The sequence below is a fragment of the Gopherus evgoodei genome, chromosome 22 (assembly GCF_007399415.2).
Source record: "Gopherus evgoodei ecotype Sinaloan lineage chromosome 22, rGopEvg1_v1.p, whole genome shotgun sequence".
In the NCBI taxonomy this organism is placed as follows: Eukaryota; Metazoa; Chordata; order Testudines; family Testudinidae; genus Gopherus; species Gopherus evgoodei.
In genome coordinates, this window is record NC_044343.1 from 9,393,346 (window position 1) to 9,421,018 (window position 27,673).

A 27,673-nucleotide genomic window follows, 5' to 3' on the forward strand; every position below is an offset into this window, starting at 1 on the left:
AAAACAATGCATCTGGCCTGTTTCCAGCACTGCCGGGGAAGCAAAGCAGTTATTTCCCCAATGAAAATTTTGGGCAGCTGCTTGAGGGCCTGTTGTCACTTTTTTGTTCCCATTTCCCCCCAAAACCTCCCAGCCCCTCCTCTGAAGTCTAAATCATCAACTATCATCTGCTTGGAAATTAAACTGACTGAAATCCAGCTGCGTTGGGTCCAGCCAGGTATGTTTCATAGTGCGGCACTAAGTGTCTCCCTCCAAACAAAGGGCTTGTGAGAAGTGATCTGAACCTCTGAACTCAGAGCACCCCAGCATCAGGCTGAATGTCTCTTGGTGAATTTCCATGGTAGTGCCCTATGAGCAGTGGGTGCTAAATGCTCACCTGTGCCCCCAAAATACAATACCAAGGAGGTGTGTCACCTATGATAGGACACTAGTTTGTGTTCATATTAAGCTTCCAACCAAAACTGAGGAAGAAACATTTTAAAATCCTTGTTCCCCAGGAAGTTTCACTGATACGACATCCGGGAAACAGGGACATTTATACCCTCACCCACTTCAGTTGTTTAAGAATCAGACCAGACTTTCAGGGAAGCCAGCCAAGAGGGCAAATCTCTGTAAGCACACTCTAGTGCAGTGGTTCTCAACCTGCAGCCCAATCGGCGCACAGCTGCGGCACACATGATATCCGTAGGGTGGGAGGGGCACCTGCAGAGCCAGTAGGAGGGCGCGTGCAAGCAAAAAATGGGGAGGTGCAGGATCAGGCCCAGCATCATCATCAGGAGGCCAGGGTGCTCAGTGTCCCGCTGCCATTCCACAGGACCGCAGGTCCAGTGACCCTTGCTGGAGCAGGCTCCCCAGCATTAGGGCCACAGAGGCAAGCAGGCAGAGCATGCTGAGCTGTGTGCTGCCAAGATAGTAAACCAGCGGGCGCTGGGGCTGCAGGGTGAGGGTACAGGGAGCTAGGGCCACAGGGCAAGGGTACAGCCAGTACATGGGGTACAGATTCTAGGTGGGGGAAACTCGTGGCTGGGGGCAGTCCCTGGGCAGGGGGTTAGATACTGAGGTATAGTCCCTGGATGGGGAGATTGATTGCTGGGGGGCAGTCCTTGGGGCGGGGGGAGAGGGCGCTGGGTGCAGCTGCTCGGGGGCAGTACCTGGGTGGTGGATTGGATGCAGAAGGAGACAGTCCCTGGGGGCGCCATTCTGCCTTGGACAGGGCACTCTCTCTCTGCAGGGCAGGGAGGGCAGTCCCAGACTGGTTGGGTGATGAGTGGGGGCATTCCCTGGCTGGGGGGACAGTCCCTGGGTGAGGAGGCTGGGTGCACAGGGACAGTCCCTGGCTGGGGGGCATGCCGCACCAACCAGGGCTCCCCATCTTTGCAGGCAGGCTCCGCAGTCTCGCTATCAGCAGCAGCATGGGAGTGAGGGTGGCAATATACCACGCAAGGCCACCCTTACAGTAAATTATTTAATTTTAACAGTTAATGTTTTATTTTGCTAATTTAAAATGCTCTTGGTAGACATTTGCCAGTATTGAAATGAAAGGCACTATATCAATTTGAATTGTATTGCTGTCATATGACAAATACTCAACTTTTTTTTTGGGGGGGGGTGGGGGGTAGCAGAGGTAGTAAGTATATTGTGCAGATGTGGCCCACATAACATATAGAGAGCTGCATAGGCGGCCCACAATGGTAAACAGGTTGAGAACCACTGTTCTAGTGCTTTCAATCAGGGGACAGATTTTTTACCTGTAAAGCTGTCCCAGAGTTATTCATGCATGAACCAGCAAAACTGAGCTCATTTAAGCAATCCTACCAAGGCAAAGAAATGAGTCATGAGATACACCTTAGCACAGCACCCTGAAGTTTCACCTGGGGACAAGCGTCTCACCCAGAACACCCTACGCTGACCACTGAAAGTGTGTATTCTGACCCTTCTGCTAGCAAGATCACAAGCACACATTGTCTTTAATCTTTAAACATTGCCTTTCTTCTGGCTGAATAATATTAAAGCAGAAGAGAAACCGGCTTGATTTTTAGTAATATGATGTGTGGCTCAGAAATGAAGGTATTAAATGGCCGTTAGAAGGATTTCTACATAGGAAGAGTTCTCCCACTGAGACCTTTCAGAACAGTGAAGAAATGAGGCAATCACTGTTGACTGTTTAGCATCTCAGTAAGCTAAATAGTGTGTGTGGTTCAAAAAACTTGCTTAAGTTGCCCCAGGGAGGAGAAAGAAGGGACATCCACTGAGATAAATAAAGTTCTCAGGAGTGCAAGGCTCTAAGCAAGCAGAGCATGAAACAATAATTGAACTGCCATTCTAACATAGGTCAAACACAGCTATAAACTGCCTTGTCACCGTGGCCAAAGGGAACAACAAAGACCAAAGTAAGAGAGAACTATTGTAAGACGCAACACATGGAAAGGATGTGGGGTTCATTTCTATCACCTCATTTTGAGCCGGTACTTCCAGCATCAGTATTTCAGGGTGCAAGCCTTTAATGGGCCAAAATTGTTTCAGTGTGGGGGGCAAGTACTCCTCCTGAGCTCGTTTTCATGGAGAAATGTCCTGTATCCCACAATACTATGCTATGCCTACCCTAAGCAAAAGTACCTTGTCATATGTTCCCTTCTTCAGGATCTTTTCTGGCTTGTTGCAAGATTCTGGACTCTTTCTTCCAGAGGCCTGAAGGGAAAACAAATAGTGGGCTGTGACCAAAAATAATTCAGGCAGAGCAGAACTGTAATGGTTTGGCTGCATAGCATCCAATGGAAGGAAATCCTCTGGCTGACCTGGGCAGTGAAGTAGATGAGCTGTGGAATCCACAGCACCAAGGATTGAGGGCAGAAAGGGGGAAAGTTTCTCCATCACTAAATATTGATAAAAGACTTGGAACACTTGCTGCCTTGATCAACTCGGGCAAAGGGAATGATCACAAACTCGGAAGCTCTGCAACTTAGAGTGACAACTCTTATTTTCACAGTGCTGGGTAAAGACGTGAACTGTATAATACGAAAAAAAGTTTACAATTAAAAATTCCTTTATGAATGGCACCCCAGGCAACTGCAAGCAGAGGCAAACTGATTCACACTGCCAGCAAGCTACAGAGGAACCTGTCAGGAAACCATGGCAGTCATAGCCTAGTAGGTCATTAGGCCATTCCCTAGGAGTAGCACTGAATTGTTCCCTACAGGGTATGTCTAGCATTTTGCCCATTTTTCACTGGCTTGCAGTTGGGCTTCCATCCCTTAACAATCCACAATTCAAAAAGATCTCGCTTAGAAAACTGTTTCTGATGTTTAGAATGCACTTTCCACTTATTAGTTTAACAACATTATTTCTAATGGACCTCCCAAAAAATTCTTTTCCATCTTGGTGTTTTTGCCCTGCAGCTAATTGTAAGCACTCTTTACTCATCTTCTAAGCTGTGTTTAAGAACATAGGAACGGCTATACTGTGTCAGACCAAAGGCCCATCTAGCCCAGTGTCCTGTCTTCCGACAGTGGCCAATGCCAGGTGCCCTAGAGGGAATGAACAGAACAGGGAATCATCAAGTGATCCATCCCCTGTTGCCCATTCCCAGCTCCGGCAAACAGAGGCTAGGGACACCATCCCTGCCCAACCTGGCTAATCGCCATTGATGGACCTGTCCTCCATGAACTTATCTAGTTCTTTTCTGAACCCTGTTATAGTCTTGGCCTTCACAACATCCTCTGGCAAAGAGTTCCACAGATTGTCTGTACACTGTATGAAGAAATACTTCCTTTTTGGTTGTTTTAAACCTGTTGCCTTTTAATTTCATTTAGTGGCCCCTACTTCTTGTGCTATGGGGAGTAAATAACACTTCCTTATTTACTTTCTCCACACTAGTCATGATTTGATAGACCTCTATCATATTCCTCCTTCATCATCTCTTCCAAGCTGAAAAGTCCCAGTTTTATTACCCACTCCTCATATAGAAGCTGTTCCATACTCCTATCATTTTTGTTGCCCTTTTCTGAACCATTTCCAATTCCAATACATCTTTTTTGAGATGGGACGATCACATCTCCACACGGTATTCACAGGATTTAGAGAGAGACAATATGATATTTTCGGTCTTATTATCTATCTCTTTCTTAATGATTCCCAACAGTGTTAGCTTTTTTGACTGCCGCAGCATATTGAGTGGATGTTCTCAGAGAACTATCCACAGTGACTCCAAGATCTTTTCTTGAGTGGTAACAGCTAATTTAGACCCCATCATTTTATATATATAGTTGGGATGATGTTTTCCAATGTGCATCTTTGCATTTATCAACATTGAATTTATCATTCCAACTTTGCATTTATCAACATTGAATTTCATCTGCCATTTTGTTTCCCAGTCAGCCAGTTTTGAGAGATCCTTTCGTAGCTCTTTGCAGTCTGCCTGGGACTTAACTATCCTGAGTAGTTACGTATCATTTGCAAATTTTGCCACCTCGCTGTTCACCCCTTTTTTCCAGACCATTTAGGAATATGTTAAATAGAACTGGGCTCAGTACAGACCCCTGAGGGACACCGCTTTTACCTCTCTCCATTCTGAAAACTGACCATTTATTCCTATCCTTTGTTTCCTGAGGGGAATATTAAACAATTATTTAATGAGGGGACAAAGAGATTTGCTTACAATATAAAAATTAATCTTATTTTCTGAATTCCATCCAATTTGTTGCCCTTTTGCTGATAAGATGCTAAGAACTGCCTGCAATATACTACGGTCTTATCATTGCTGCAATGAGACAAGATGCAACCCAAAATTCTGACATCTCTGGCTGGCAACTCACATTAATGGCTGTACCTAATTTACCCTCCATCATCACACAGTTCTCTTGGCATCACCGAGTTCCACGGAGCCATATTTCACTGTGTTAAAGAGACACTGTACAACAAATCACTTCCGGCTCAAAATACTTCATCAACTACTGTTACAATTAACTTCAGATTGCCGTAATTGAAAGATACTAGAGTAAAAGTTATTCCTATTTTCCAGTTTGCTTACTTTGTATGTAGTCAGTTTGCCTTGGGGAGAACACAAAATTAAGAAGTCAGAAAATGTGAATGTCAAACCAGGGATATTTGCAGGGAGTCTCACAAGCAGGTGTAGCACCTGGAATTCTGAACTCTGAAACTGACTAGATGTCAAGTTGATAGTGTCCCCCCCTCAATTAACACGAGCCCTTTAAGGGCCTAATCCTGCAGTTCCTTCCACAGGCAAGGCTCCCAGGATGTTCAGTCTTGCCTGTTTAGGAGATGCAGATCCAAGCCAAAGCCAAAAAAGGAGCATCGTGTCGATACCCACGTTGCAAGTACCTTATTATTAGTTGGCGGTAGTTTCTGACTGGGAGGGGGGTCTCGACTCGGCAGGCAGGAGTCCGCGCTGTTGTCACTGTCACTGTCGCTAAGACTCAATCTGAGAAGCAAGTAGCATAGAATTAACATCACCAGTTAGTAGGAAACTGCTATTTAGCTATAAGAGAAATACATGGATCAAAAACCTTCTTTTTGTAGTTTAGGTTGCAGTTCTGCTCTGGTCAACGTGCGGTTCCAATACAGCACATTTCAATCTAATTCAGAATGAATAATATATTCCAAATGATGACATACTACTGCACTTGTTCCCCTACAGAAGCTCAACATTTGCAATGCTGTTGGTCCTGTACACAAGTCACACTAAATATTTACAATGAATAAGGAGGAAAATCATGAAATTTCCACTGAAAGCTCCTTCTCACTGTATAAACATGCAAAAGCACCACAATTTCAACTGTATTTAAATACAAGTTGATCATAAATGACAGACCCTTAAAAATCTCCACACTCCTTTTTGGTCACTATGATATAGACAGAAGCTAATCAAAGAAGTATCTTTTTGTGGTGGATAGAGCGCCCCATTCAAAACCTACAGCTGCTGCTTGGGCTAAATCAGGGGGTCTCAAACTGGGGGTCAGGACCCTTCAGGGGTTCATGAGGTTATTACATAGGTTATTACATGGGGGGTTGCAAGCTGTCAGCTTCCACCCCAAACCCCGCTTTGCCTCCAGCATTTATAATGGTGCTAAATATATTTAAAAGTGTTTAATTTACAAGTGTGAGGGGTCACATTCAGAGGCTTGCTGTGTGAAAGGGGTCACCAGAAAAAAGTTTGAGAACCACTGGGCTAAATGCTTGATTTCATGTGTCCAACATGAAATTCCAGCTCTTGGCTACATCAGCATACTCTGAGGGGAGACAGACAAAACCCAACTATTTCCATTGACTAAAGCAGGAAACTGCTTTTGGTCAAGTCCTGCAGGAGCACAGTCTAATCAGCGAGCATCAGCAGCAGGAATTAGAATCACTTCTGGGCTGTGTATTGGTAACCTGAGGTAAAGAGAAGATTACACAGCCAGCCTTGCCATTTCTCTAGTCTTTCCAGATCACACTCATTCAGTGGAAAGAGATGAATTTCATATTCAATTATGGTTCCTGAGCCATGGTTTGAGTGTAGGATGAATTACTGCTTCCAGTCCACAGCAGAGTCCCTGCCATGGTCACAGGCTAGAATATGCTGTCAAATAATAAAGTTTAGGAAAAGATTTTCAAAGCCACCTAAGGAAGTTAGGAGCACAAATCCCATTGTAAGTCAGCTGGGCTTGTGCTTCTAAAGCCTTTATGCTCCCCCTTTGTTAATGATAGTTTATCATCTGGTATATTTAGGGTGTAAGTCCCACACAGCCACAGACAGTCTCTTTTCTGTGTTTCTACAACATCCAGCCCAATGGGACCCCAATCCTGATTGTGTGTTACCATAAAATAAATATTTACTACTGCTACTAGTAATCATCATGTTCATTACCGTAGTCATTTCCAGCATCACTCCATGGAAAGCTACGCTTCCCTTTGGGATCCTAACTATTTCTACTCCATCTCTTCTTTTCTCTGTATCCCCCCACCCCATCCCTTCTGCATTTTCTTCTCTGCAGCATCTCCAAGTTCCCAGTGCCCACAGGCTTCACACTACCTCTACAGCATCCCCTCCACTAAAACCATCAGCAATTAAATAGTCAGTGCTGACATTTAAAATATCATTAGGCTTTGGAACCTGAAGAAGAGCTCTGTATGGCTCGAAATCCTGTCTTTCACCCACAGAAGTTGATCCCATAAAAGATACAACCTCATCAACCTTGTCTCTCTAATATCCTGGGACCAACACGGCTACACCACCACCACAAATATTAGGCCTTAGTATCAACACTGCAGTGAGCTTAAAGGGGAAGGTGAGAGAGGGGAGTTTATTTTGTTGTTTGTACAGTACACTGAAGGGCCATTGTCCATGACTGGAGCTCCTACGTGCTACTGCAATGCAAAGCAAATAAGAACTACACAGGCTGCCTGCAGCCTCAGTAGGACAACAGTGCACTGGCAGAAGATTTAAAGGTTTCCCTTAAAAAAGCCTAGATTCTGCAGAAGTCTTCAGTCAACCTCTGTGTCTCATTGCCTTGTTGCCCATGTCTTTATTCCCAAGCACCCTGACCTCCTCCCCTTCATCTCTCTCCTCTAATTCTTCCAGCTCAATTTCTGTCCTCCGTATTCCAGTGAAACAGCTTCCTCAAGACTCTAATGACTTCTTCCTTTTCAAGTCTAAGGGGCTTTCTACCATATCAAGTCCCCTTAGTCAATTTGTTGACCTTGAGTCTAGCAGCACATAACACTGCTCAAGGCCCCCTTCTTTAAACCTCCATGAATTTGTTCCTTTCAACCGCCTGCCCCCCTCCAGCACTCATGGCAGTGCCCTCATTTCCTCTCTCTTCAAAATTATGGTCACAGAAGTTACATAGACATATAAACATAAGCAAAATGAAGAGGTGACTAGGCATGTTTCATCCCCTTATCACCTGGAATCCCGGCTGACTGGGTTAGCTTTGACTGCTGCCTCTTCCTCAGAAGAGGTGTCATCATCGTCCGATTCCTCCGACTGCAGATCCTCTACCATGGAGCGCAGTGGGCCTGAGATTAGAGGAAAGGGAGGAAAAGGGAGAAAAGCAGTTTAACACAGATGCAAAATGTCTTCAGCATGATTGCTACAGAATCTATTTGACTGCTCCAAACTAAACTTGGCTTAGTTTATCCCTATGGTAACCCAGAAGAGTCACCATTTATTACACAGGTGTCACAGATGTTTAAGTTCTATCCAAGGATATGTCAGCTTGTGTTTCAAGACTGAAGAAGTGTTTGATGTTCAGTTTTCTAACATAGTTCACTGGAAAAAGGACATTAAAATATAAAAAGTTTTGTAAAAGTTAAAGGGTTTTCTCTACTCCCCCTGCTCATGTTAAAATAAAAACAGACACTTTTCAGAGTGTGCACACCAGGCAAGTTTTAAGTGTCACCCAAGAAGTGGCAGCTGCAGCACCACAGTGCTCATTCATTATGACTGTGGAAAGTAGTGGTGGATGCTCCATCTCATTGAGCAATTAAAGCTGGACAGAACAAAGCACTGGAAATATAATAAGGGGAACACACCTGCATTGGCAAGGGCATGAACTTGATATAATTAATAGGTCTTTACCATCTCTAATTTCTATTAATTGGGACAAATTGAGTTTGTGGGATAAAGTCATATGCCTGGTGATGCCATGAGATTTTAGTCAGCTGAACAAATTTACAAACTAAAACCTCTTAAACTGAACAGATCACAAAAATCTTAAAAGATTAAATAAAAGCAGAAACCAACACATTGTGCAGGAAAAAGCCAGTTCAAGAGATATTCAGTGCCCACAGATTAACTACCGAAGCAACAAATATTTGTTTACATAAGGCAGTACTTCTTCCCTTGCATAAAATCACATAGTAAATTCAACATGCATCAATTCCATTCAGCAAAACCAAGCTACATCCTTGGCCTTATATAGTCTTTAGGAAGCAGGTTTAACTTCTGCCTGTTGAATGGTGGTGTAAAAAGGATAACATAAGAATGTCCATGCTGGGTCAAACCAATGGTCCATCCAGCCCTGTATCCTGTCTTCCAGCAGTGGCCAATGCCAGATGTTTCAAAGGGAATAACAGAATAGGGCAATCATCATCAAGTGATTCATCCCATCATCCAGTCTCAGCATCTGGCAATTAAAGGCTTAAGGAACTCCAGAGCATGGGGCTTCATCCCTGACCATCTTGGCTAACAGCCATTGATGGATTCATCCTCTATGAACTTATCTAATTTATTTAATTAATTTATCTAATTCTTTTTTAATTCAGTTATACTTTTTGCCTTCACAACATCCCTGGCAACAAGTTCCACAGGTTGACTGTGCATTGTGTGAAGTAGTATTTCCTTCTGTTTTAAACCTGCCGCCTATTAATTTCATTGGGTGACCTCTGGTTCGTGCGTTACATGAAGGGGTAAATAACACTTCCCTATTCACTTTCTCCACATCATTCATGATTTTATAAACCTCTACCATATCCCCCCTTAGCCTCTATTATATCCCCCTTGGGAATTCCTGGACTGTAACATATGGTAAAAAACATTTTATACAAATCAAATGAGAAGGTTTTTGAAGAATATCACTCCTTACAACACACCTTGACTGTGTTTCTGAGATGGTTCAAAATCCGAGTCAGAACTGGAGTCTGAGCTGGAACTGGAGTTGGAAGGACTGGAGTGGACAGACTTCACCCCCCATAGAAGGTAAAAAGAAAGAAAAAAAAAAGAGAGAAAAAAAATCTTAACCTTTCAATCCACAGAAGAGAATGCAACATGGTCTAGCAGTGATCAAGAACGTCACATCATTCCATTCTACATTGCTTTATCTACAGCACCGCTCACTAATTTTTTAAAAAACATAAAAGATGTAATTTCAATTAATTAATATTAGTGAAAGGTTCTGGACTAGCTAGGGTGACCAGAAGTCCCAATATTAGGGGCTTTGTTTTATATAGGCAACCATATACCCCACACTCCTTAAAAAAAGGGTCTTCGATTTTTCACACTTGCTCTCTGGTCACTCTATTCTGGGCTGATTGTTTTGGGGATTATGTAGCCCCAGGACAGCTGAAATAGCAGCAGCACAAGCTTCCAATGCACAGCACCTGGGCTAATGAGTCTCAAACCATCTCAAAAGGCATGAAATAGTGTGTGACAACCTGGAAGTGAAATTGGATACAAAGTCTATTTTCACTGTGAAAAATAAATTAAATGTTTAAAATTAGTTTAATCTTCATACTCTAAATTGCTCTTTAAACTAAGAATATTTCTGTTTAGAACTATATTCTAAACTGACAGCACATCTTTAAACTAAGCATTCCTAGCAGTGACTGCTTTACAAGACAACTGTGATTTGGCTCTAGTTTAGATTTTTACAGAAATTGTAACAAAAGCCAAGATCAATAAAAAATGCCAAGGAAAACAATTATATATTCCCTTGCAAATATTCCCTCGAATTGTTTGCCACGCCAACACTGAGAACTTGAAAATGAAACTGACCAAACAGATGAAGTCAACTTCACTGACACTCTTCCAAGCAGAAATACAAGAAGCAAACAGTATAAAATTGTGACAAGTAAATAGGAGTTTTAATAGGTGCTATTAGTAACATAAGGAAATTAAGTATTAAAATCTTTTTACAGTGTTTCATGTAGCATCAGATATTTGCAGAGCACTCACATTCTTTAGTACCAGAGACCACAAGGTGGCAGTCAAGGCTAAATCAAGTATTCTAGTCCAAAACAGCAGAAAGTAAAGAGATAATCCTTACAACAACTCATTTTAATTATTTTAAGAGAGAGTCCTTTGGGGTCTAGATTTACTTAAAGTTCCTCTGGGTAACAGAATGCAGTGTTATTACTTGGTAGTTCTCCCAAGTAACAGCATTTTAATTTGTGCATACTCCTAGAAAACCTATGGTTATTATTTCATGCAACCGAATACTGAGTCTGAAAGTCAGGCTTGTCTATTGGTTAATATATTGTATATACCAGGAAACATTAATCTATACAGGAACGTGCTGTGGACTCGGCAACATGCATGTCAGCTTTCAACATTAGCAAAAGAAGGCAATGAAGGTATTTTCTCTCTATATTTTTCTGTTGTAAGTTTACTATCTAGCACACCAGAGATGCATGTATCTCATACCAAAATCAGGGAAATACAAGTGTTAAATATGATCTTTCTACAGTTACAACTTATTCCATGGCAAAGTAAACATTTTAACACTGGGTATATTGGATACACTGGCATATAGCAGCAGGGGTCAGAAAGTTCATGAGACACTTATTTGCCAATGAGGATTAAACCTATTAAGCAGAAACCAAAGAACTACAGCAGAGCTCCTTCAGGATTGCTGGGAACAGGTGGTGCTGCTACTCTCCCCAAGGTGCTGCTTTTGAACTGGGAGCCACCCTGATAACTCTGGTATCTGACCAACTAACAGATGTTCTTCCCCTGCACTGCACCTACTTGGCTCATAAACAACTAACTACGTAGGGGAAGGGTCCTTCATTAGCATCCATTTATTTCAAACACTTGGGAGGCACCCAGCACTCCAGTAGCTGGGCACACTTTGCTCAACTTAGATTACAAAATTTTCCCCAAGAATAAGGAAACAACAACAAAAAAAAAAAAAAAAAAGCAAAAAATCCCACACTACTCACACTGCCCCCCGCTTCCTTGAGCCTCCCTGGGACAGTTAACTGAAGCATTCCAGGTGAACAAAGAGGTGTGCTTAGGGCTGCCAACTTTCTAATTTCTGGAAACTGGACACTATAGCAGGAGCACTGGAACCTCCCCCTGCTCCTCTTCTTCCCTTGAGGCCCCACCCCACTCACTCCTCTTCCTTCTCCCCGGTCACTCGAGCCCCCTCACATCCCTCCCCAACCCAGGCAACCTGACTTTTGTGTCCAGTCAGTACATCTGACCAGACACTGTACAAGACCCTTTCAACCAGACTTTCCAGCAACCCTAGCTGTGCTGAGTCACAGGGAAAACCTGTTTGAGCTCCATGGGCTACAAGCAATTTAGAAATGTATAAATTGTAAAACCAACATCTTGAATGTACCCAGGCGACTGGCAACCAGTGAAAAGTGCACAGCACAGGTGTTACATGCCCTCCCTGGTCCATTCCACTTTACTAAGGCAGGCAGCCACACTCTGCTACAGTTTACTCTACTCCTTGCAGAATATCAAAGAATATGCTTAAAATGCTTCACTCAGTGGGAAGCTTTTGTCCTGAATGACAAGGTCTTTTTGCCTTGCATTTACAGTTTCAAATTACCCTAGGTTAAGGGGTCTCTGTTTTATGACACGGGATCATATAAGCTAGTTTCAGCCAATACCTATTCAGTCAACAGTTTTGGGCACACAAAAATACCAAACCACTGACTAAAGAGTGACTACGGCAAAGCTATTTTCCAATTACATGGTCTCTTCTCAAACAAGTAGATTGTTTTAGGAGTGCATTTATGACTACTGGATGAGGTTCTACCTGTCATATTATTGTGAGCATGGCCAATCTAAAGTTGGGCTGAAGTTAACAGCTGAGTGAAATATTTGTCTTTGTAGAACTGATTAGACTAATTTCCTCCTGCAATGTTCCTCAGTATCTGAGATCTACTCCCTTACCACCTAAAACTGCCTTTCCTCACCCCATCCAGTGTGGAATTGTGTGTGTTTCTAACTATCTATGTTTGTGTATCTGGAATAAAGCATCCCCAATTCATAGGAAGGTCATGGTTTTGAAGTTTCCTAAACTTGTGAAAGCTGAACTTTCACTAAGGAAAAATGAAGCCAATCTCACACATCGTCCCCTGCAACTCTGCTACATGTTGTTAAAAGACATCTTCTACATCTTCCATTTTCCTGCCTCCCAGCTAGTCCTTCATGCCATGCTCTCCCACAACTTCAGAAAATGCTGGCCCTGACCTTAATAATATACTTCTTTTTCTCTCTTACATACCGTGAGGAGCAGTGAAATTAAAGTTAGAGTCAACATCTGAAATATTATTGTAATCTGATTTAGTACCCACCAGTTTAAATAGGGAAATTCACACCTCGAAACTGTTGTTTCAGGCTCTTTGCAAATTCAGGCAGACACCACTGTATATTACACTTGTCGTCAGATTCTGAAGATTTTCTGTTCAACCATAACCGCTAGAAAATTTTTTTCCTTATATAAAAGCTCAGTCTCAAGAACAAATGAGAGGCCTATCCAAGTACTATTCACATGCCCCATATTTTGGGAGCTACTGGTCTAGAGAGTCACTGGAACACCTCACCCATAGAGAAGAATGTAATATTAAGTCTGGAAGGAGAGGAATCTTTACCTTTAGAACAATCTGACCCAACTCTTACTTGTCTATTTTGAGATTTCCACTTCATGTCATTACAGATTGTGGGAGTGATCTCTCCTTCACTTTTATACATGCTCTTATATATATCAGTTCATTAGTACACATTTTAGCAGCTTTAAAATTTAAACAGTTCAGAGTTTGCATTATGAATAAGACTGGCTACAGTGAATTCCAGGAAAATTATTCCATCTAAAATGTTGATTGTTTATATTTCCAAAAATCATTGATGGAATAGTCATTCCCTGCTATACACATGCATATTGTACATAACCTATATATACACTGCATAGGTGGTTCTACATACACACTGACACCTGAATAGGTTTACTGAATCTGCAAGCTATACCTGTTCCAATTAAGCTTGTAGATTTCTTGAACAGGGACTTCTTGGCTCACAGAATATACAAATTCCATTAATGGAGCATGGAATTTCTTTAGTCCAAAACAGAACAATGACCACTAGCAATTCGACTTTCAGAGTTTACAAGATCTAAAAGATGTGCAGTGAATATATAGGTTCATTGAACAAGAGCCGTTGACTTCAAGCTTACCATTTTATTTTTTATATTTTTGCTTAGCCATCAGAGTTTATAAATGATCATGGTCAGACTCAGCTCTCAGCTTCAATTTTGTGTAATGGGAAACTCAACATTGCCCCTAGCCTTTGTAAATATAATGTGATGCATTTAGCTGCATTCAAGTTGACTGAATAAAGCTAACCTGAAACTTCTGGATTCAGATGTTTAGGATGTTATTTTAAACAAACAAACTTTGGAGCACGTTTTGAAAACTGAGAAACACATTGCTTTCCCAAACTCCTACATATTAAATATCTCCTCCAACTCATCAGAAAAAGTCAGACCATTTATGGTAATAAATATATGAGATTGATAATGGAAACCATCTTACAACCTTAATTATAGAGTCACAACTGGGGCTCCTTCTGCAATAATAGCTCGAGGTTCCAAACAGGACTGGTGCACCAGTGTGTGCCAGGCACACAGTGCCACATGCAAACACACGGTAAGAGGCAATCTTTGCCCTCAAGAGCTTAATATCTAAACAGGCAAGGGATAGAAGGAAGGGATAAAACCAGAATAAAAAGACATTATGGTGGGAAAACATCATTAGTGCCATGATTTGTTTTTTTTGTTTGTAATTTCCATGGGGCACTTGGTTTATTTTACTCGATTTGCTCATATATCCTGTAGTAAGGGGCAGTGGTGGCATTAGGAGGAAAGGCAAGTGATTAATAGCCAAAGGCAAGGGGATACTAAGCAGAGAGCAGTAATGAGGAAAGCACGGAGAGTTCAGCAAAGTGACTCAGAGAAGGGGGGGGGGAGGAGAATGGAGCACAGAGCTAAGCAGCAGAGAAGACAGTGTCTAGAATGAAAACTGTAGACAGCATGGTCAGATGATGTCCCAGAGTCCATAGGTACCTGCTGCTGTTGCTGCTTCTGATGGCTTGGTTTCATGACTGACTCCACCCTGGGCATGTCTCCTTTCCCTGAGCCCACATGGCTGAGGGAAGGAGTTGCCTAGATTGGACCCAGTGCCCTGGAAGGGAAATGGACTCTGCACAGATCTGTTCTGATGGCACTAGGGAAGGGGAAGCCCTCCCCTTCATACACACCATGCACATTAATATTTCTACAAGTTACGTCAACACAAGAAATGAGAAAATTACACCTAAAAGTGTTTTCAATGGCTATAACAACATTCACATAGCTCAAAACTTGTCTCTTTCACCAACAGAAGTTGGTCCAATAAAAGATATTACCTCACCCACCTTGTCTCTCTGATATTCATACTAATTTGCCAGGAATTGAAAGTTACTTTGGCAAGGGGTCAGGCTTGGAAGAACAGTACTTTTTTGGCACCGATCTAAGTGGCTAGTGAGAATTTGAGGACAGCTACTCCAATTTGGGCTAGAAACAATGCCACATTCCATTGGAAAAACAAGGTATTCTAATTGTGAGTCATGACAGCCAGAGCTGGAGATTATTAGGCTTAGTCAGGTTCTCATGATTACTGTCTTGCTTTCTCTTGCCACGACCTTCACTTTTGGTGGCCACTGTTTCAAGAACTGCTGATGTCAGAAACCAGTGTGTTGTAGCTTCTGAATGCTGTGAATCTCAAAGATTAAGGTTTTAGACTATTAAAAAAGATAATTCCACCGGTTTGGTTGATAAAAGTCATGCTAAAGGCCCATCAGCACACTACCTGTCAGGACAGCTTTCAGGACCAGTAAGCCTTTTCAGGCATGGCCCTTGAGTTGATTGGGAGGGTGGGGAGGACATGGAATAGCCTGGAAATAACTTCCTCCAAGACAAATTAACTGGAGTCTTTTCTGCCTTTCCGTGGGATGGCAGGGATTATCCAGGAACATCAGATGATCCTATCACACATGATCTTACAACCATATCCTATTTCTTATGTCTATATGTGAAGCATCCAGTGTTGGTCCCAGGATACCAGAGAGACACGGTTGAGTGAGGTTAATATCTTATATTGGACCATCTGTTGGTGAGAGAGACAAGCTTCTGAGCTTGTGAAGCACAAATAAGCGATGATGGGTAACAATGCTTTTTTTAAACAAAAATCTCTACTTGGCTGGTAAGTCAACATTTCACTCCTGAAGTCCCTCTCTATCTATATCCTCCTCAGATGGATATTGTATATTATGACTGACATAACCATGATAAAAGAATGAGAAAAAAATTACAGCATTTTAACTAATGTGATTACAGTTACAAATGAATAAAGTCAACTGCAACTGGCTGAATTACTTTTGCCAATTTCCACTGCTCAAATACGTTTCATAACTGCAGCCCCATATTTAAAACAACAGCTACACCTGTCTCAAATTTTGTGCATACGGACTGTAGCCCAGGGGTAGGCAACCTATGGCATGTGGGCCAAAGGCGGCACACGAGCTGATTTTCAGTGGCACACACACTGCCCGCGTCCTGGCCACCGGTCCAGGGGGCTCTGCATTTTAAATTTAATTTTAAATGAAGCTTCTTAAACATTTTAAAAATCTTATTTACATTACATACAACAATAGTTTATTTATATATTATAGACTTATAGAAAGAGACCTTCTAAAAACATTAAAATGTATTACTAGCACATACAACTTTAAATCAGAGTGAATAAATGAAGATTTGGCACACCACTTCTGAAAGGTTGCTCACCCCTGGTGTAGCCCTTAGTCTTCTGGCAAGGGTCCAGAAGCTGACCAAAATTTTGGCTCAGATTATTTTACAGACCATTGTCAACACCAATGCTAACTTAGCAACAAGCCTCTCCAGCTGTTTATTTTTAAGTATCACTCTCATTGAGGCTGTTATAAAAACAATGGAATTTAAAATCATAACTCTTATTTAGATCTAAGCATTGTATTATGTACTGCTGTGGGTAAGACCACCGTCGTGCCACAGTGAGGGAAGCTAAACCATTTTATACTCCATTCTAAACAGGAAGGCGGGAGTTCTTTCGGGACCAGCTTCATCCTGAGCGGCAGGGTGCATGGACATTCTACCAGGAAACCGAGTGGACAATCAGAATGCTGCTCTCTGCACACTTGTTTCAGTTTTCCAAATGCCATGCAGTTCTCACCAAGGCATCCAAGGCCCTTCCTGAGTTTAATGCTGAATCAAAATATTGAGGAAAAGTCATGCAAAGGGCTGGGTTTGGAAAAAATGCCCTCTGCCATAGCCAGCCAAATTGGCATGAGGATACGTGATGTCCTATCCATGGTCCAGTCCTCTATGGCTCTCTGCCTGAAACATACAGGCAGAAAAGTAAATAACAGAATACACCAATGAAGCACTCCAAGGGCTCCTGTGATTCAATGCAGAACAGGTAAACCACCATCCTTGAAGGTGAAAGCGGCTTTTCGCCTCTCCCAGCAGCCATCAAAGACAGAAGGGAGATAACGAATGAATGGAACTCTCAGTTTACCAAGGCTACATCTACACTCTGAGCTAGGGGTGTGATTCCCAGCTCACACAGATATACTCAGTCTACCTCTCATCGGAGCTAGCGTGCTAAAAATAGTAATGTAGCTGAGTTGGCATAGGCAGCAGCAGCCTGAGCTAAGTGTGCCAAGTATGTACCTATGCGATTCAGACTGGTTTGTATTCAGTACTGCTAGCCTGTGCTGCTCCACCCATGCTTCCCCAGCTATTTTTAGCACACTAGCTCAGATGAGACCTAGCACGAATATGTATGTCTACATGAGCAAGGACTTGCACCCTAGCTCGGGGGGGGGAGGGGGGGAAGGAAGTAGAGCAGCTGCACCCAAACTTTTCCTCGTGTCCCCCCGCTGCCTTACCAGTAATCGAGTATGTCTGGGCCCGCCCTGGCCAGTAGCGGAGTTGTGGCCAGGCAGGGGCCACAGCTAGAGAGTGGAGCCGCAGACCGAAGTAGGGGCTGTTGGCCGGCAGCTGAGAGTGGGGGACAGAGGCAGGGCCAGAGTGGAGCTGGCGCAGAGCGGGGCTGGGAGGTCCCCCCTCCACGCACATCACGGGGGCTGGCCCAGGCCCTGCCACCCCCCTATGTTCCTCCATTGCACCCCCCAGAAGGAGTGTGCCCCACAGTTTTGGAACCGCTGGTGTAGAGCTTATCCCAGCACCAGACATCTACACCACAGAACTAAACCATACATTAATTTTATTACGAGACCTTGTGATGATCCTGAAGCCACTGCAGGTGCCTATCTGTAGAAGAACCCTTCGCTTAGTAAGTTTGGTCCTCTGGCTAGGCTAGCAAGCATCAGTTAGTGTTTCTGAAGTCTGTCTAATGGTACTATATTCTCTGTTCTTGCCATCGGCCTCAGACAAATCACTACATTCTATTTTTACATTTATGATGCTTTTCCGAAAGAAAAATTATTTACTCAATTCTTTAACTGGGACCAGGGCACAAAATCATGATGTTATCACCGAAGAAGTTGAAAGTATATTCAGGTCTACACCATGTACCATAAATGTCACTGCAAAGAAACTAAATCTGAATGACAGACCATAACTTAGACACACGGGCAGTGGGTGAATCATGGGCTCGGGGAGGCTAGCCCCCGGCCCAGCTCACCCCTTCCATCTGAGGCCCCACTATCACGCATTAACAGTTCATTATCTCACTTTCATCTAGTCCTCTTTGAAATAGGACTAGATCAAAGACTATATCTAGTTTGCATTTTTTCACAATGAAACCCAAGCAACATACCCACCAGGCCAGGTAGGAGAAAAACCCCTCTCTCACCTCTGATTTAAAAGAAGTTTCATCCTCTGAATTTGACTCCTCCATCTCCACGGGTTTTTTGATCTCCTTGGCTTCACTTTCAGATTTTACTTTCTCCACTTTGGCATTCATCTTCTCCTTGGTTTGTTTCTTCTCTGGATAAGAGGAAGATGCGGTTCGGGGAGAAGTTCCTGGGATGTTCTTCACCCCTTTGGAGCTGCTCTTTTTTTGCTTTTTGGCACTAGGCTTTGGTGACTCCACATTGGAGGGCCTCTTGCTGGAAGATTTTGGCTCCGGCTGTGGTCCACCCTTTGGAGAAGTGTTCTCCAGTTTGGTCTCCTTCAGGGCCAGTTTTGGTTCCTTGAAAGCAGCTTTAGGAGGTGCTTTCTCGTCCTTAGGCAGTTTGTTCTCAGCTGGTTTTCTAGAGGAATCTTTCAAAGGCTTGCTTTGTTCTCGTTCGATGTCTTTGGAGGAGTTTTTGCTTTCAGAGTCTTTCCTTGGCCTCTCTCTATGCTCCTTGGTTACTTTGTGTGGTTTAGATGCTTTACTACTGTCCTTGTTTGCATCCTAAAATTTAGGGACAGAAACACAGAGGCTATGTAAAAACCTGAAACTCAGTACAGTACTATAATCCAAATTGGCACAGACTACGGTGAAGACTATATTACTTCATGTAAGTGTTAAACATAAGGTAAACTTTTATACCAAGCTGTCCCTTTAAAACAGACACTTTAGGAACAAAACAACTCAATGGAAGAGACTTATTAGATCTTCTACCCTGCCAGAGTAAGCTGTGATCACACCCATCCCCCTCCAAAAATGCCTTACCTGTCAAGCATGAAACTAATACTATGTTGGATCCTAGGAAAATGACTGAGGTCTCTGACACTTGTATCACAGCCAAGGCTTCCTGCCACAGCAGATCTTTAGCTTAACAAGCAGTACAAAAAAAACCTCAGTAGGGACCTGCCTATCTCAGGGGATAGAAATACATAATGAGGAATAATTTTCCTTTGCCACTTTTGGATGACAGGCCCCAATTAGTGCACACACGCTGCTCTGCCATCATGGAAGCAGGAGAGAGAGGAACATATGGAATGACTGCATGGAATGAGACAGTAGAGAAAGCATCTCTAATTTAGGCCATGTCTACATTACCCTTTATGTTGGCAAAACTTATGTCACTCTGGAGTGTAAAAAACCCACCCATCTGAGCGACATACATTTCGCCAGCGTAAGTGCTTGTGTGCACAGCACTACGTCAGCGGAAGGCACTCTCTTGCTGACATAGCTACCGCTGCTTGTTTAGGTGGTTTTATTATGTCGAAGGGAGAGCTCTCTCCTGTCGGCACAGAGCAGCTATCTGAGCAATCTTACAGTGGCACAGTGTATTAGGACATCTGCACCACTCTATGCTTGTTAGTGTGGACATGGCCATAGTCATTCTTTCCGATTCAGCATTTTCTACCTAATACCAGTCCAAAAATCAAACCAGCCACTATTAGACAAGCAATACATGATTCAAAGTAATTTTCCCCTGCTGCAGCCTATAAGAAGAAGGACACAGCCAAAATACAATAACATTAGAAGAATGGAGAAAATATAGTAGGACTGGATTACAGCATGGAATAAACTCTTTGGTCACTAGAGAGACAAGATGGACGAGGTAATACCTTTTATTGGACCAACTTCTGTTGATGAAAGAGACAAGCTTTCGAGCTTAGACAGACCTCTTCTTCAGGTCATTTGAGCATTCTGTTTGGCCATTAATTTTTGTAGCTATGCAGACTGACAGAATACATGTAATCTGCCTCAAGGCACATTGCCTGTGGGGATCATGAGAGAATTGCCCTTGCTATGTACAAAAACCTACGCAAGGTCAGCTGCATTAGGCTGGTTCAGGCTGAAGGTGAATTTCACCTTCTATTAGAGCCTCTGGGAACTAGCTATTGCTGCAGGCAGCATATAAAAATCTTCAAACCACTGGCTTGATCAGGTACAGCACATCTTGTGCTCTTTACATGGCCATCCCAAGCATTCACACCGCTAGAGTAAGTTTTGATTCTCTAGTCAACCTTTCCTTCCTGCTGGGAGGCTGAATTCCTCAGGGACTCTGACCACAGCTATTGCATGAGACGGGGGCAAAAGCTGAATTCAATTACTCTATATCCAGTGATATGGAAACAAGTTATAACAACTGGAAATGACTTTAAAAGAAAGCTTTACCAGCCTCAGTTAAAGATATGAGCTCTAGCAGTTGAACATGTAGGCTTAGCTTACAAATATTCACAAATCCTGACAGCTTTAATTTTTCAAAATCTCTTCAGAGAGGCAAAAAGCCACAAGAATTCTAAAGGCATTCTGGACGCGCGCGAGAGAGAGAAACAGGAGCAGTGGACTCAATGGGACTCCACTAGGGACATGTTCATCTATGAATTTCCAAAGCACTTGTCACTATACTAGGTAGGGATTAAATAATAGCCTGTGCAGGTGAGCTACTAGAAAGGAAACCAAGGCTCCTCTGAGGCATTTAAAGGGTTCTTAACATGTCGGCACAGAGGATGACAACAGTGGTTACAGAGAGCTGTACCTCCTCCATTAAAAGCTGAGGAAATCGCAATGCTGTTGCTTGGAGGGGAATTCTACAGAGCAATTACAACACAAATTGCCTGGGACACTAGAGTCTAAGGAAGAAGAAATCCCAAATGCTCAGAGTAAGTAATCAGAATTAGTTACTGCAGAGGAAACTTCACTTTTGGGTGCATTTCCAGCAATAGACTCCTGTACGCCAATGCTCAAAAATAAATGCAGCATGCCTCACTGACCTTTGACCCATGGGATGGTTTGGTCTTCTTGGGATCAGAGAAGGCAGAGAGCGGTATTGTGGGTAACATAGGGTAGTCAGGACTTGGCCTGGAAACCGTTTCTGCTCCTTCTGGCATTACCATCACCTAGTAATAAAGAAGAGAAATGATATACAAGTAAGGAGAAATGTTGACTATTTTAACATTAGTACTCTTCAGCAACTGCCTTTTGATCATTTCTGGCTATTATTATTTAGGTCTTTTTTCCCTTTAAAGAGGTAAGAGATCTCCTGAATAATTCCAGTTAAGATTCCCAGCTCCAAGGACAATGTCTAAATAGAGAACGTTCAAATGGATGAGTCTGGGAGCAAGATGCAATGCCAAGTTTCAGTTCCACCAAGGGGAACTTCAGCATCCTGTGTACAAGTAGGATGCATAACTGTGGCTATGACCAAGAGAGTCTGGAGACACTGAGAGTAAAATGCACCAGCCTCTCTTATGCCCTAAACAGTTTAGAGGCAAACTGGAGGCCAAAGGAGAGCAAGATTTCATAGAATATGAAATAGTTGGATTCTTTCAGCTAAAAAACATCCATGAAAAACAATTTATTGGCAAGATCAGAAGCATAACATATGAACAGCCACGAGAGGCCAGAATGTCCCTAGGCTCCTCTCTGTGTGACTCAAGTAATTCCCCTGAGAATTTGGGGCTGAAAGAAATCTCTTCCACATTTTTTGCCAATGAGCTATGGGACCAATACGATTTTTGATGTGTCATATCAGACGTGACTCATAGTTGATCCACCCAGTTTCTAAATAATGGCCCGATACAATGTTATTCCGATATCTGATGATCCTAGAGATGTGCGAGAAAAATGCATGACTAAAATCCTATAAAGTACAAGTGTCAAAAAGCAAATAGCACCATCCTATGGCTGAAATAAGCCTCTTTCTCTTCATCCTCATTGTGGGAGGATGTGGGACTTGTGGGGAATTCCTGGGTAGACTGATTTAGAATTTAGTTAAGTAAATTAATAGTTCCACTTCTGGGATCTTCTGCTTATAAATCTTCCTCATGGAACAAGACTATTTCTACCACCCCAGGCCAGAAAGATGGTTTTAGGCAGACAACCTTTTTGCAATTAATTTAGGAATACTTGGAATAGTAAGATGCTTGACTGGACTGGAGTCAGGTATCAGGGTGGCCTAAAACCCTGTCACATTACAACCTCAGCTGAAAAAGACTAAGGAAAAGACTCTCTGTCAAATATTCGAACCCTGACTGCAAATTTACCAGATCTCGCAGAGAATGTGGACCACGGTAACTTGCTTAGACCGTATACAACTATTTGGCAATATCCAGTGAATGATTCCTTGGTACCAATTTCCACAGAACCAGTAATGTACCCACTGTGGCTGCCCATGTCTTCATTATTGCAGCTTTTCAAGGATCTATCTAGCCTTTTCTCCATAACTTTACTTTTACTATTTACTTTCACTTTTTCCTTTCCCACCTGCTTTCACTTCTTTTTACCACTATTTGCCTCCATTCTCCATCACACAATCTGGATCCTTCCTCCATATTTCCTGTTCTCCTTTAAATCAGTTTCCTTCATTTTCTGCTTCTCCTGGCATTTAGTATCTCTCTCCCTTTCCTCCTCTTTTCCTTTCATTTTAATTCAGTCTCTATTTCTCCAACTTCATGTTTCTAATCCCTCCGCAGACATACCAGCTTTAAAAAAGCAGACATGATGAAATGGTTCCTCTCTCCTCCGCAACTGGTGGCCCCCACCAGCACGTGCAGAGAGAGAATGTTTTCTCACATGCAGAGGTGTGTTCTCCTCTGAGCCTGCTTTAAACAATCTGGCACCCAGAACTTCTCCCTGGTTCTGCTTCCTGTGGTGATAGGCAGCTGATGCCAGGAATAGGGGACACTTACTGGCCAGAAGTGCCAACTATTAAGCCTACTTGTGGGAAAGTGGAATAGTGACACTGCAAGATATCTTTTTTCTTGAGCCTCATTTTCTAAAATGCCTGCAATGATTGCAGTTGCCAATATCTCACAGCTTTTCACTAAAAGTCTTTTCGCATCCCTGGTTCTTCTGGCACTCACCCCTCCAGCCTTAATAAGTTTGTGTCTGAATTCCTTGGTGGGGTTGTTGAATGTCAGTTTCTCGCAGCGAAGATGGTTCACGGGTGGGTTTCCCTCCAGATTCAGGAAAAGGTCATATGTGAAGCAAACTTTCTTCGGTTCCTCCTAAAACCAAGAAAGCAGAAGACTCATGAAGGGTTTTGGCAAGTGTACTAGGTTAAGAGGTTTCAAATGGTCAGTCCTAGGAATACTGAATAAACTCTTGAATGAATGTCACATTCATAACAGAGTTTTTCATCTTTGGATTGCAGAGTTTTCAAAACCTAGGTACAAATACCTCATTTTCTAAAATGCCTGCAATGATTGCAGTTGCCAATATCTCACACCAAAACACTCAGACATGAATTTCCTCTAGAGTGACAATCTATAGATAAGAATATTGACTGACACCTGCTAAAATCGATTGTTTACAGGGATGCTGGTCTTTGTGAGGCATCCAAGGTCCAAGAAAGAAGGTGCAAATTTTATCCATTCCACTCTTTGGTACAAACACACAGTCTATCTATTCAGCCTCTTTGGAGAATAATGGAACTATAGTTACCACCATTAGAAACACATTTTGCTTTATTATTTAGGGAAAGGACAACTCCTGGACTCCAAAGGAGTGCAGGTTCTAGAAAGATTAGCCACTGTGAGGGAAGGAGTGCTAGATATGCAAAATTCCTTTTGAAATAAAAACTGAATGAGTTGGGTGGAAGCTGATGAATGGGCAGATGCCCTAGTCCTTTCAGCTTGCCAAGTATTGTAAATGAGCCATCTTTATCTGATGAAGTCTGGGATGTGTATACAAGTCAGACTGTTTTCCTGTTTGTGGCCAACTGATTCTGTTCCACCTGCTGCATCAGTGAAGAGACTTCTCATGCATTTGCTGTGTGGGATGGACAGACTATGGGGCAGAGCACTGCTGGAACTCTTTCCACACAGGTAGACAATTCCTTAATCTTCTTCAGAAAAAGCAGGAGTGACATCTCCTCAGTCACTCATCCTTGTAATATCAAGGAACTAGGAGAGTCGATAATACTAGGTAAGCAAATGGACAGACACTTACTAGTTTTATTAACCAGGTTTATATTGTTAAAGGTTTTACAAAAGATAATACGAATGCTGTTTGTCTTCAATGCTATGAAAACCAACAAAAACCTGTCTCCTGCAATTGATTCCTTGTACTAGGTCAGGAGAACCAGAAAATGAAGATGTACACAAAAGTTTCTTTTTGTCATCCAACCCTAACGCAATTGGAGAAAACAAACAATCTAAGTGGTGTAAAACAAACCAGGTGTTTAAAACGGAGTTAGTAATCCAAGGTGAGGCTAATAACAGAAATAAGGGTTTTGAATACGAGTTTTATGCTGACTGTATCCCTTTCACGTATCACTGGCTGCTAGTTTTTTGGCTGCTACTAACATAAGTGCAGCCATTAGAGAAAGGGGAATTCTCAGCCATTGTGATGCTTTCTCAGTCTCTAAGCATATGTCAGGGCAATGTCTAGTTCTACTGCTAATGGAAGGACTCAGCTTGCTGCAGGAGTATCACATTACACACATAGATAAGTGTAAGAGTATGTCTACAATACAATCACTGCTGGGAAGAGATGCAGTGCTGCACATATGCTGCTGTAGTATAGACATCACTACGGTAACAGAAAGGGTTCTTCGTCAATGCAGTTAATGCACCTCTCCCTCTTCTGTCAACAGAGCTGCATCTACAGTGTGGGTTAGGTCAGCCTAACTACATTACACAGGGCGTGAAATGTTTCACAGCCCTGAGTGAGGCAGCGAGGAAGTTCTCCTAACTCAGATGATGATCCTTAAAGTAGCATATAGCGCTACTAGGGAGGTGTAAAATGATAACAGATTTCACTAGAAAAATAGAATGGAATGCCCATCCGGCCCAATCTGCATCCCAGGCAGGAGTAATAAGTGAAAGAACTGTTTTAGTTGGCAAATTGCATAGATAGTGGCCTCTAGGAAGAGAAACCTTCCTCTATTTGCCTATTTAAGGCTATGTATCACCTTTAAAACTATAATCTCAAGTGCTTTTCTCCTCTCTGGGGATTTGCTGCCCACGTGTCCCCATGACACCACTGAAATTAGACATGTCCTATTTATTACAACAGGGAAAAGCCTCAAGGACCAGGGTGAGCCTTCTTTCTTACAGATACAGGGAGCAGAGAAGCTTGCTTCAGACCAACAGTCTGTTCCTACTTTAAGGAGGGAAGGGAGATTTTGGCTCCTTAGACCAGGGGCAGACAAACTTTTTGGCCTGAGGGCCACATCAAGTTTTGTAAATTGTATGGAGGGCTGGTTAGGGGAGAGAGTCGTGGCCTGGCCCCCACCTCCTATCTGCACCCACCCAGACTCCTGCCCCATCCACACACCTCTGCTCCCTGACCGCCCGCGGACCTCCGCCACCTCATCCTACCCCTCCTCTGATTCCTGATGGCCCGCCCAGGATCCCTGCCCCATCCAACCACTCCTCCCTGTCCCCTGATTGCCCCCTGAACCTCTTCCCCTGACTGCCCCCTGCCACCCCATCCAACCCCCTGTCCTTCCTGATGGCCCACCCGGGACCCCTGCCCCCATTCAACCCTGTTCCCCCCACAACCCTGAGCACCACCCTGAATTCCCCTGCTCCCTTACCGCACTGCCTGGAGCACCAGTGGCTGGTGGGGAGCCAGGCCACGCCGCTGCCACCACCACGCAGCACAGAGACTAGGTCAGGCAGGGCTCTGCAGCTGGGCTGCCCCAGGAGCTCACAGCCCTGCCACCCAGAGCATTGCGCCGCAGCAGAGCGAGTGAGCTGAGGCTGCAGGGAAAGGGGGACAGCAGGAGAGGGGCCAGGGCCTAGCCTCCCAGGTCAGGAGCTCGGGGGTTGGATGTGGGCTGCAGTTTGCCCATCTCTGCCCTAGAAAGAGGCATGCTTAGGTCCTCTTCTCCCTAGTCCTTTTGTTTTATCCTACCCCTTTGTTTAGGTACTACAGTCATCACCCTGATAAGTTCTTACTACCCAAATCCCTTTCAGAGATCCCTTCAAAATGAATGCTGCTGAACATGGCCACAGGATGACATTTGCCAGTGACTCAGCAATAGCATCACACCCAACACTCTTGAAGGCCAAGTAGACACCCTCTGATGTTTCTGACTGTAAGAAACTTCCTGATCTTCTCCTATGTAACAATGAACTGTTTGGTCACAAGATAAGGCTTGGTATAGCTGGAAGCTGCATTTCCATTATGCCAGATTTCATTAGCGAGTATGTCACAGAGAGTGCCCTACAGCTACCCAAGCATTCATCAAAAACAACAAGGAGTACGGTGACCCTTTAAAGACTAACGGATTTATTTGGGCATAAGCTTCTTCAGACGCATTCTTGTCCACATCAGGACAGCACCAATCCATTTCACCATTGTACGCATTTGTCCGTCACCCTGTATATTGATACTCCATTTCCTAGGATCATCCCGAAAAGCAATGCTTCAAGAAATGCTACTGAGCATAGCAAAGGGGACCCTTCTGAAGCTGTGTGAAGCCTTTCAGAAGATCCCATACTTGCATGCATGCATTCCATGCATGTCGCATTCAGTCCATAACATTCAGCAACTTCACAGCAGTCTGTTTTACTACAGATCATGTCCTGCAATTTCATTTCCCAGTACAGTGCTACTGTTATACAAGAACAGAAGCCCTGGGCTTCTAGCCCAAGTCAACCTATTTTCTGCAGATCTAATGAAGTGCTGGCAATTCGCAAACCACACAGATTCTGGAAGTTTGCCATGGAGATACGAGAGAGAGAGAGAAATATATGGAAGCCATTCCCCTTAAGAGCTAAGCCACTGTTAACCTTAAAACAAGCATCTGTGACCACAGCTGGCCTTTCATCAGAAGTAGTACCCATGAGAGCACTTGGGAATCAAGTTTTTAGTCTCTAGCTTCCCAGGCCAGAAAAGGACTAACATGCAGGTGATTGTGCTAGAGCACAAAGGTTTTGGGGTTCTCAGGTAAACAGAGTGTGAACATACTGCATACAGATAACATAGATTTTAAAGACCCTATCTTTATTTAAGGAACCCCTAAGGTAAGTTTTGGAAAATCTAGTTTCTCAGTGCTATGTTAAAGAGCCAA

At 43.1% G+C, this 27,673-nt stretch overlaps 1 protein-coding gene across 5 annotated transcripts in view; it reads right to left on the bottom strand.

Moving 5' to 3' along the window:
• The window catches only part of MLLT1 (MLLT1 super elongation complex subunit), a 51,743-nt gene that overhangs the window by 4,098 nt on the left and 19,972 nt on the right, over positions 1-27,673 (bottom strand). The window contains exons 4-11 of one of the 5 annotated variants that reach the window (XM_030540460.1): positions 23,514-23,657; positions 21,423-21,548; positions 18,619-19,164; positions 9,589-9,676; positions 7,902-8,013; positions 5,338-5,437; positions 2,617-2,688; positions 1,749-1,811 (exon numbers count right to left, since the gene is read on the bottom strand). In XM_030540460.1, coding sequence (XP_030396320.1) covers positions 1,749-1,811; positions 2,617-2,688; positions 5,338-5,437; positions 7,902-8,013; positions 9,589-9,676; positions 18,619-19,164; positions 21,423-21,548; positions 23,514-23,657 — 1,251 coding nt within the window. Of the gene's footprint in view, positions 1-1,748; positions 1,812-2,616; positions 2,689-5,337; positions 5,438-7,901; positions 8,014-9,588; positions 9,686-18,618; positions 19,165-21,422; positions 21,549-23,513; positions 23,658-27,673 lie in introns of all 5 variants that reach the window. The other 4 variants (XM_030540459.1, XM_030540462.1, XM_030540461.1 and 1 more) reach the window with 4 other exon arrangements.